This window comes from Cnephaeus nilssonii (assembly GCF_951640355.1).
Source record: "Cnephaeus nilssonii genome assembly, contig: SUPER_24_unloc_1, whole genome shotgun sequence".
Classification (NCBI taxonomy): domain Eukaryota; kingdom Metazoa; phylum Chordata; class Mammalia; order Chiroptera; family Vespertilionidae; genus Cnephaeus; species Cnephaeus nilssonii.
In genome coordinates this window covers 164,329-174,920 of record NW_027645571.1, presented here as the reverse complement: position 1 = coordinate 174,920, position 10,592 = coordinate 164,329, and the positions used below count along the sequence as shown (strand labels likewise).

The following is a 10,592-nucleotide window of genomic DNA, read 5'->3' as shown; positions in this document are numbered from 1 at the left end:
GCCTAGACCCTGAGAGCCAGCCTAGACCCTGAGAGCCAGCCCAGACCCTGAGAGCCAGCCTAGCCCGAGAGCCAGCCTAGCCCCTAAGAGCCAGCCTAGCCCCGAGAGCCAGCCCAGACCCTGAGAGCCAGCCTAGCCCGAGAGCCAGCCTAGCCCCTAAGAGCCAGCCTAGACCCGAGAGCCAGCCTAGCCCCTAAGAGCCAGCCTAGACCCGAGAGCCAGCCTAGACCCTGAGAGCCAGCCCAGCCCCTGAGAGCCAGCCTAGACCCGAGAGCCAGCCTAGCCCCGAGAGCCAGCCTAGCCCCGAGAGCCAGCCTAGCCCCTGAGAGCCAGCCTAGACCCGAGAGCCAGCCTAGACCCGAGAGCCAGCCTAGCCCCTGAGAGCCAGCCTAGACCCGAGAGCCAGCCTAGCCAAGATGAGTTGAGCCCAGACCTCCAAGGGCGGAGTCCAGACTCTCAGAGGCCAACCTAGTCCCAAGGGCATAGCTCATGTGGCTGTGCACACCCCGATGGGGGAGCCTAGGTCTGCAGAGCCTCGTGCTCTGTTAAGGAAAGTTGTACTTTATTTGATTACTCATAGGAGTAGAAAGACAGGCTTAGCCCCCCACCCCCACTCTCAATCCCAGGGCCCTGAAGGGTCGGGGGTTCGATTTCCAGTCAAGGGCACGTACCTGGGTGCAGGTTCTGTCCCCGTCCCAGTCAGGGTGAGTGCGGGAGGCAGCCAATGAATGGGTCTCTCCCACAGGGATGTTTTCTCTTCTCTCTCTCTCCCCCCCTACCTCTACCTCTACCCTCCCCTCTCACTCTCTCTACAAACCGAGGAAAATATCCTCAGGTGAGGATTAACAAACAAAACCAAAAGCAAAACAAAACAACCAAACCCCACAGCTGAGGAAGAATGAGCCAAGTTATAAAGAAAGGGCTGATCCGGGCGTTCACCAGTGCGGTCACGGACCAGGTCCCAGAGGAAACCTCCTCCTCGAATCGGGCTCTGGTGTGAAACACCGGCCCCCAAGTAGTGTCCCAGCACCAGACGCTCCTGCGGCCCCAGGTTCTAGTGCCTCGGCCCAGGACAAGCAGCTCAAAGCCCAGCCCAGGGCCGAGGGGACCGGGACGGGGAGGGGCGAGGGCCCCGGCACCGTGCCCACCCTCCCTCTCCTGATGGCCGTGCCTGTCACTGCAGGGCGCGTGGTGTCTGCAACCAACACATCGAACTGGGTGGCTCTGAGGGACGTGCTGGTGAGGCTGACTCGGAGGCTGTGCACACCCCGTGCAGGTAAGAGACGGCTCACGGCTCTGACAGCGCTTTATTTATAGGGTGGGATTTAGGCACATACATGACACACATATGTACGGGGCCACCCGGCCTCTGGGTTTTGGTTGAAATAACCTCTGGATGTGTTCAAGTAACACTGATCAATTCATGTTCCAAAAACATTTAATAAATTCAGAATAAAACGGAGTGACGTATTTATAATCGATCAACGGCCACGCGGCTTTCCATGTACAATCGAGAAGTGCAGACGCCGAAGCGGAAGGGCGGCGGCCCCATGAAGGCTTTATTCCTCCCGGGAGCCAGTATTTACACGGTGATGCAGCATCTGGGGGGAGACCTTTCGTCTGCAGGATGGATGCCCGTGTCCGTGTCCGCGGCCGCATGAAGGGCAGGTTCCAAAGCCGCTCCGTCGGCGCCCGGCTGAGCCCAGGCCCCGCCGCCATGGAGTCCTCCCTGCAGGCCCCGCGGCCGCTCAGTGTCCCGTGAGATAGTCCTGCGTCGAGTCTGAAGCAAACGAGTCCACGTCCTCGTTCTCCGAGTCCTCGCTGCTGTCCTCGGCGGCCGGCTCGCCCGTGAGGGCGATGCGGGCGTAGTCGTCGGTGTCGATGGACTTGCAGAAGTGGATGGCGTACTTGAGCTTCTCCTCCAGCACCTGCCGGCAGGAGTAGCGGGGCAGCTTCAGCAGGAAGAAGCAGGTGTAGGACTCGGGCAGGAAGTGGTCGGGGGGGCTGTACTTGTCCAGCACCTGGAACGGGAGGGTCAGAGCTGGGGGAGCCTCCCTCACCACGCCCGGTTCCCGAGTGACACGCTCAGTCCCGTGGGGCCGCTGCCTTTGGAAACCAGAGCCCCTAGCCTCGCCGGGAAGAGCAATGGGTTACCGTGACGATGACGTCTCTGAAATCAGGGCTGTGAGGAGGCGGGCGGCCGGCCGGGTGGGCGGCCCCTCACCCCCAGCCTGCACCCCGCAGACTACGACACGGGGAAGCCAGTGAGGAGAGGGGGCAACCCCAGGACCACCTACGTTTTGGGAGAATGACGCCACGTGGCTGACGGACCCGGCCTGGACGTACGGCGACCCGGGAGGCCTGGGGGTGGGCAGCACGGCCCGTCACCCAGCGACCGGCAGGCACCACAGCCGGCTCTCACCCTGGGACCGAGAACTCAGACTCGGCTCTTGTTCTGAGGAGCCTGGGTGTTCTCATCCAGCCGGAGGACCAAGCGCTATGCGGTCGCGGCCTGGTGCTGTGTGCAGGGGTGCCCACACTTCCTACAAGGGGCTACCCAGCACCTGCAGCGGTTCTGAACCCCCACCCCCGAGGAAAGGGAAAACCAGGCCGGGAGGCAGGAGAGCGTCCCGGCCGGCCCTCGCTGCCCGAGCCTCGGGAGCCCACCTGGATGACGAAGTCCCGGCCCCGGAAGTCGGCGATGGTCCTGGGCAGCCGGGTGCGGCCCCACACGAAGCGCAGGAAGAGGGAGCGCTCCGTGTTGGAGAAGGCCTCCATCACCTCCCAGAACCACTGGACCAGGGGTGCCGACGGCTCCACCCCCTTGTAGGTGGCCACTGACTTCAGCAGGTGCAGGGGGATGTCCGGGCTGCCGCACACCTGGGGGCACACGGGCGGGCCCTGTCCATCACTTCTGCTCAGCACCCACCACCCAGGCCTGCGGGGTCGGGGGACACGTGTGGGGCCCGGGGCCGCCCCGGGAGGGAGACAGGAGACTGGCTTCCTGAGCTGAGCACCCCAGACCCGGAGGGCACGGTGAACCGAGGCAGCAAGGGCGCGGAGGGGGTCACCACGGAAAGGCCCTGCCGGCGGGGCCGCCGCGGAGCCGCCTACCATCGTCTCCAATTCGTAGCCGGTGAAGAGCGAGAGCAGGGGCACGGGCACGACGCGGGCCATGCCCTCCCGGACGGCAGCCACCTGCTCGTCGAATTCATGGAGCCTGAGAGGAAGGCACCAGGTGACCAGGAGTTCCGCGGGCACCGGGCAGGAAGGGGTGCAGGGGACGGCAGGACGCCTGCCAGGCGCCCTCCCCACAGCTCCCACAGCCCGCACGCACCTGTAGCTCACGGCCAGCCGGACGTACTCGGCGCGGGTGTCCAGGGAGATGTGCGAGTGCCTGGAGCTCAGCTGCACGTCCTGGCCGCTGGCGCTGGGCACCGTGAAGGGCAGGCCCATGGCCTCGAACTCCTCGGAGGTGGCCTCGTTGTCGCGGATGTACATGAGCCCGGGGATGAAGTCCTTGTCCACCTTCCGGGCACGGGAGTCTGTGTCGAGCCAGGTGGTCCCCCCGCCCCCAGCCAGGCCCCCGCCCACAGCCCTCAGGGCAGGGAGGGAGCGCACACCGGGGACCCCGCTACCCAGCCGCCGGGCGCACCTCGCTGAGGTCTGCGATGGTGAGGCTCATCCCCGCCAGCTGCTTCCACACGGGCTCGGCCAGGCTGAGGCTCAGGGGGCTCCCAGTGCGGATGGCGATGCCCAGCAGCACGCCTGTGCGGCCAGGGCAGCGACAGGCATCAGGTCAACGGCAGGGCGTCCGGCTCTTCCACCCGGCCCGCTCCCCCCACCAACACCCCGACTCAGGAGGTGCGCCCCAAAGGCCCGCTGCCCCCCCCCCCCCCCCGGAACAGAGCAGCCAGGAGGCTGGAGGGAGGGCGCACCCAGGAAGCGGAACATGTTGGTGTGCACGGGCGCCCGGGCGGCGGGGCTGAGCAGGTAGCAGTCCCGGTTGGCCCCCGACTCGTCCCTCCCGTTGGGCGTCACGATCAGAAGGGGCGTGAGTCCGTTCTGCAGCTCCTCACAGATCTCGGCGATGGACTCGCTGTAGCCGCCTCCACAATCGTCCACAGATTCACCTTCGGGGGAAGGAGAGTGAGCCACTGTCCCCCCCCCCCCCCCCCCGCTCCCCAGCCCCTGCAGGAGCAGCTCTGCCCCCCACAGAGCCCGGCACCCCCGGCTGTGGGACCACCGCCCCGGGCCCGCGGCTCGTACCCACGAACTTGACCTTCCAGACACGGTGAGGCAGGAGCAGGCTGTCTGGGCTGAAGGAGCTCATCTTGGCGCACATCTGCCCGAAGACGGACTTGGTGCCGTCGGGGCCGGCCAGGCCACCTTTGCTGCGGGAACGCTTGACCTGAGGAGGAAGGACGGACGGGGAGCTGGCACCGCAGGAGGCGCAGGCTGACAGCCCGGGCGCTCGCCCGTCGGGCCGACTCCGGCCTGGGCCCCTGTGCGTCTGGGTAGGACCTGAGCAGCTGCTGCCCGTGGTGCCCCCACAAGACCGAGCGAGGCCCACCGAACTCCCGCGCCCGGCGACGTCGAGCCGCAGCCCGCCTCGTGGCAGGGGCTTTCCTGTCCGCACCTGGACTTCCTGAGCTTTCAGACGGCGCACACACCCGCCCGGACCTAAGCTACACCTGCCGTGCCCTGGCTTCCATGCTGCCGGCAAGCGAACCCAGCTGCCACGCGATCCCGCCAGGAGCTCCTCCCACAGGCAGGACGCTCTCCCAGGGCGTCGCCAAGCCCGACCAGGAGCCGCCCGGCTGAGGAGGCCTGTGGCCAGCATCCTGCCCATCGGCTCTCTGACAGGGCGGAGAGCAGCGTGCCTCCGAGGGGGGAAGAGAGGCTTCCTCCGGCCTCGCTCAATAGCCTGCTTGTTCGGGGCGCGGCCGCCACCCCACACAGCCCTGTGCCTGCTGACGTCCCCCCGGGGCCTCTTCTCCCACGCGGCCACACGTGCTCCGCAGCAAACCACAGATGGACACTTGACCCAGAACGCCCGAGCGAGTCCGGGAGCATGCGGGGTGGTGTGTGTGTGTGTGTGTGTGTGTGTGTGTGTGCGCGCGCGCGCGCGCACACGCGTCATGTGTCGGCACAGGGTGCGGAACAAGCAGCCTGTTCTTCGGGGCTCCTGCCGCCGCTGGGGAGGCCCCGTGGCCGCCCTTGGTGTCGGATGACTGCGGGCACCACCCGGGCAGCCGTGGGACCCGGAGACAGTCCCTCTCCCTCAGTCCTCTCGTCCCCCGGGCACAGCAGTGACTCAGCCCGTGGAGGGCAGAGCCGCGAGGGCCGGGAGTGTGAGGCTGGGCGACAGAGATGGGGACGGGGCACCTAGAACCCAAGGGGGAAGGAGACATGCCCGCCGGGCTGCAGCCTGCGGTGTCCCAGGAGAGCGCACGGCTTCCAGCCCGCAGGGGCCTCGGCCCGGGCAGCCCACTGCGCCTGCGGGCCGTGGCGGACTGACACGCCATTACTTCCCCTCCTCTCGTCTGTATCTGTGCTCTGGGTTCAGGCCTCCTTGCTTCCCTTCATGCAGGCGGCAGCTGCTCTCTAGAGCAAGGGCGTGGCCCAGGGGTGTCCCCCGGGATATCACCACCCCCCCCCGCAGGGCCAGCTGGCAGCCACGCCGCCGTATGAGGGAGGCCCCGTCACCTGGATGCGGTTCAGCTCCACCACGGGCCCGTGCTGGCGGTCGCGCACCATCGTTGCCTGCACCACCTTCCGGAAAGCCACCTCCTAGGGAAAACATGGCGAGGATGAGAACCTGGCACAGGCAGCAGGGTGCTGTCTGTCCGCATGGAGACCCTAAACGTGCTGAGCGGCTGCGCCCCGACATCGGTCCCCAGCTGCCTGGGGTTAAATCACGCCGACCGGCCCGCCCGCGGAGGCGGGTACCTTGCCCTGGGAGATGAGGATGCCCCGCAGGGTGTCGAAGCCCACGGCGGGCCCCAGCCCCGTCTCGCCCAGGGCGCCCTCCAGGTCAAACATGGGGATGCAGGGGCAGAAGAGCTCGGAGAGGTGGTGCAGCAGCAGCAGCCGGTTCCGCAGGGCGACGACCGGGAGCTCCTGCAGGTGGTTGTACTCCATGGGCACCTGGAACAGAGGCGAGGTCACCGCCCGGCACGGCTCTGCGGGGCGCCTGCGTCCGGTGTGGTTTGGGAAACCTAACAACAATCTGGCCGCTTGGCTTCAGCCGAGCCATCGAGGAGAACGCGGGAATAACTAGTCTGCAGCGATGCTTGCTGAGCGTGGTGGCCCGTGCGGTCAGCCGGTTCTACGTCCTTCGTGCGATTCTGAACGAAGGTGAGCGAGTCACTGACACTCAGGGCTGCACACGTGAGCCTGAATCGCTCCCAGCGGAGGCCCGGGCCACACACAGGGACCCGCCACCAGGTGCACCTGAGCCCCCGCAGCACCCACCTGTGCGGGCAGCTTCCCGGCGCTGGCGGGCTTGCTGGTCGACCAGGCCAGCGTGTGTGCCGAGCCGCAGGCCACGCGGTTGACCTTCCTCCCCTGCAGGGCGGCCACCAGCCTCGGCCTCTGGATGGCGTTGGTGGTCCCGTCCCCCAGCTGCCCCTCGTCGTTGTCGCCCCAGGTGTAAACCTCCCCTGAGGGCGGACGGAGACAAGGAGCTACGTGAGGAGCGCGCGGCCCTCCTGCAGACCCTGAGACCCAGTGTCTCCTCACACCACGCGCCCCCACGCCTTGTCCCTTGGGCACTGCCCGCTCTGCAGACATGGGCCCCTGGGGCGGGGGGAGGGGGAGGGGGAGGGCCCTCCCAAAACCCCGTTCCGGGCCAGCGAGGGCCCAGCCGGCACGCAGGCCTCTCTAAGGCCGCTCTTCCCTGTGCAGCGTGAACGGTGACGTGTGGGCCTGAGGCTGGGACGCTCCCAGGACGCAGAGGCCACCACCTACCCTCCTCGGTGCAGCACACGCAGTGCAGGGAGCCCGTGGCGATGGCGATGACCTTCTTCCCCTGCAGCCCCTGCACCTGCCGCGGCCTCCGCACATGGTCGTCGGAGCCGTGGCCCAGCCGGTGGTAATCCCCTTTGCCCCTGCGCAGGAGACAGGCTCAGGGGCGCGGCCACCACTGCCCCGCCCCGCCTCCCGGGGCCAGCCCGCAGGGAGGTCACGGACCATCCACAAAGGCTGTGACCGCCGCCTCAGGTGAGCCCCCCGCCCTGGGGGCCAGCCTCGCGTACCAGGTGTAGACGGTGCCGGACTTGGTCAGGGCGACCGAGAACTGGGACCCGCACTCCACCTTCACCACGCCCAGGCCCGTGAGCGAGTCGATCTGCAGGAGAGGTCACTCAGACGGCCACCAGAGACCGACGTCTGTCCGAGGAGGAAGCGGAGAGCCTCGCCCTCGCCCAGCGTTTATTCCCGCTGAACCCTGCACTGGCCAAGCCCAGGCCGTGGGCAGGAGCAGCACCGCCTGCAGCCAAAGCTTCCGCGAGCACGGCAGCCCTGGAACGCCTCGCAGGCGGGGGGGGGGTGGGGGTGGGGGAAGGGGGCCCTCCTGGCTCTTCCCCCTACACCCACGGGCGGGTGGGCCGCGAAGGGGGTGGAGTGGCTGGGCCGCCCCACCCGCGGGGACCGGGCTCAGAGCCAGAGGTACCTTCATGGGCACTTTACAGCCGTCGCTGCCCCCGCGGCCGAGCTTGCCGTAGTCCCCGTCGCCCCAGGACCACACGGTGTCGTCATCCGTGAGGCAGAGGGTCTGGGCGTCGCCACTGCCACAGGCGACGTCGACCACGCGGTGGCCCTGAAGGGCCTCCACCTTTGAGGAAGGGACGTGGAGGTGTTCTGACCACACGGCCAGGCCCACCCAGGGAGGCTTTCTGAGGCCACACAGAATGCACCCCGCAGCCGCCCGGGGCACCCCGCAGCCGACGGGTATGCATCCCAGGAAGCAGCCCCGGGCCCTGGGGGCCAACTCCCTGCGCTCCCTGCCACAGGGAGACCCCGATTTCACGAGCTGCCGAGGACCGCCCACCAGGGAAAACACAGAGGCAGGTCGAGCACTGTCCTCTCACGTGACCCACACACCGAGGTGGCTGTTAGTTCCACCAAAAACGGAGCCCGCTGTCCACACTGAGCCGTGACCACCGACCCCAGCAGAGTGGCCCGCGCCCCGGACGCCGCCTCACCAGCTTGGGCTTGAGCTGGTCCTCGCTGTCGCTGTGGCCCAGGCGGCCGTACCGGCCTTTGCCCCACGTGTAGAGGTCGCCGGCGGAGGTGACGCAGGCGCTGTGGGCTCCGCCGGCAGCGATGTCCACCACCTCGGTGCCTCTCAGAGACTCGACGACACGAGGGCGGTCACAGGGACTGCAAAGAGGCCACGGGCACCCTGAGAGGCAGGCTACCCCTCGGCGGTGTCACACGCAGGCTTTGGCTCGGTGCTCACGTATTCCGTGCGCACCTCAATCTACACCCTGCAAGTCGAGTTCCTTTTTACACTGAACGCTTCCGTTACAGCTGACCTGCAGCCTTCCGTCAGCTCCAGGCGCACCGGCGAGGCCTCCCGCCACTGGCTAAGCCTCACGCCCGCGGCCCCTTACCGTCAGTGTCACTGGTGTCTCCCGGGCCGCACCGAGTGCCTGACTGTGCTGTGGCGCCGTCTGCACGGCCGACTCCCTCCCTTCTCCTCGTCCCCATCCTCCTCCCACCGACAGCCTCATGGTGCTCTCTGTCCCAGAGGCCCCTGACGCCACCTCATTTTTTTGGATTGTTTTCTTTTTGCTGCTCTGACCCGGTGTTCCTGCTTATCTTCCCCGACTGTGACAATAACAAGACACCCCAGCCAGGCGGCACGGCTCAGTGGTTGAGCGTCGGCCTAGGAACCAGGAGGTCACGGTTCCATTCCAGGTCAGGGCACAGGCCCGGGTTGCGGGCTCCATCCCCAGTGCAGGGCGTGCAGGAGGCAGCCGATCCATGATGCTCTCTCATCACTGATGTTTCCATCTCTGATGGAGACCGGGTGTAAGCTGACACGGTCCTTGCACCCGAAGGGGCTAGCAAGGCTGCCCCTACCCACACAGTTCTCCCAGACTTGTTTGGATGGCGGTCATCAGTAGAATGAGAGCAACCTTTCATGGCTTGCCAAGAAGTCTGTAACTATTTACTGAGATTTACTGTACCAAGAATTTGTCCTTCTACACTCTCTCTCTCCCTTAGAGATTAAGAGGAACAAATAATACATTCCTCTTGATAGACCTCCCATTCAGTGTGTTGTGTATAAAAGGCATTACACAGTTAATAAAGGACGCTACAGTCTCTCGATTGACTCGTAGACCTCCCGATGCCGCTGTCCGGTCTTTCTTTCTTTACTCAAATCCCACCTCCCTACCTCAGCCCGGTTCAACCTGTCAGGCTGGCCCTGGCACATCTCTCTCCCTCTTCCCTTCCTCTCAGAAATCAATAAAAACAAACTGAGAATTGCTCCCCCAGCTGAGGTGTCAGGCAGACAAGACCACACACACTGTTCATGAACTTGTCCCCGGGAGCCCCCCGAAGCAGACGGGGTGGGCGCTGTGCTGAGGGCAGGGCTGACACAGACAGGGCACGGAGCCCCGAGGAGCGCGCCGCCCAGTACCTCCGGTTGCCGTGGCCCAGCTTCCCGTCCTCAGCCTCGCCCCAGGAGTACACCTCTCCTTCCGAGGACAGGGCGAGGCAGTGCTTGCCCCCCGAGTTCACGGCCACCTTCCGGATGAACACGTGCTGGATGGACTCGAGCAGCGTTGGGGTGGACACCGACTCCGTGCCCCCGACGCCGAGCCGGCCGCCGGCGCCGTACCCGGTGGCGTACAGCTAGGACAGGGAGCAACAGAAACGGCGGCTTTACCCAAAGAGCCTGCGTCGGAGTAGCTGAAGCCCCGCCAGTGCCCTAGACGTTCCCACCCCAGAGACAAAGCTGAGCTACATGCCGCGGGGGTGCAGGGTATCTGTGCTCCGCAGAGCTCCCGCCACCAGCGAGGCAGCTGCAGCTGTTTGAAACACCAAGTTCACAAAATGCGTTTGCAAGTGAGGTCTCTCCTGGGAACATCTCTGCTTTTGTCCCGAAGCCAACTATCACTGATGCCAAGGAGAACAAGGACGGCTTGGTCATTGACCGCCGCAGGTCACCGACAACAGCGCCCACAGAAACACCCACAGGAAACGCGCTGTCTCGGGACACAAACATCTTTCATCGTTAACTTTTTAAAAACCAGACTGCCACTTCCAAATGCCTGGCAAACGTCTCTCCTATAAAGACGTAAGGGCTGCGGTGAAACCGTATAGAAAGGGAACCCAAAGACAGGACGGATGTGAACCAAGGTGGCAGGTGGACCGAGCCAGGCCCGCCTGGACCCAGGAGGACGCCCGGCAGGCCCTGCTCTGCCCCACCCTGCCGCCCCCCAGCCCAGCGGGCCCTTCTCCCACGGGCGGGACCCGGCGAGGAGGCGCAGGGTCCAGTCACAGACAAAGAAGAAGACCCGCAATCCCTGAGCTACACGAGAGAGAGGAGTGGAAGGAAGGCCAGACACAGGGCCAGT

The 10,592-nt window shown here is 65.9% G+C and overlaps 1 protein-coding gene across 2 annotated transcripts in view; it reads right to left on the bottom strand.

The window, feature by feature from the left end:
- Positions 1-1,295: 1,295 nt before the first annotated feature.
- The window catches only part of HERC2 (HECT and RLD domain containing E3 ubiquitin protein ligase 2), a 71,592-nt gene continuing 62,295 nt past the window's right edge, over positions 1,296-10,592 (bottom strand). For both annotated transcript variants that reach the window (XM_079800860.1, XM_079800861.1), the window contains 15 exons: positions 9,653-9,867; positions 8,208-8,385; positions 7,676-7,837; positions 7,260-7,351; positions 6,973-7,112; positions 6,478-6,665; positions 5,953-6,150; positions 5,710-5,793; positions 4,270-4,411; positions 3,939-4,133; positions 3,656-3,768; positions 3,338-3,528; positions 3,115-3,220; positions 2,668-2,880; positions 1,296-2,021 (listed from right to left, as the gene is read on the bottom strand). In XM_079800860.1, the coding sequence (XP_079656986.1) occupies positions 1,749-2,021; positions 2,668-2,880; positions 3,115-3,220; positions 3,338-3,528; positions 3,656-3,768; positions 3,939-4,133; positions 4,270-4,411; positions 5,710-5,793; positions 5,953-6,150; positions 6,478-6,665; positions 6,973-7,112; positions 7,260-7,351; positions 7,676-7,837; positions 8,208-8,385; positions 9,653-9,867 (2,490 nt within the window). In that variant the 3' untranslated portion in view covers positions 1,296-1,748. The remainder of the gene's footprint in view (positions 2,022-2,667; positions 2,881-3,114; positions 3,221-3,337; positions 3,529-3,655; positions 3,769-3,938; positions 4,134-4,269; positions 4,412-5,709; positions 5,794-5,952; positions 6,151-6,477; positions 6,666-6,972; positions 7,113-7,259; positions 7,352-7,675; positions 7,838-8,207; positions 8,386-9,652; positions 9,868-10,592) is intronic.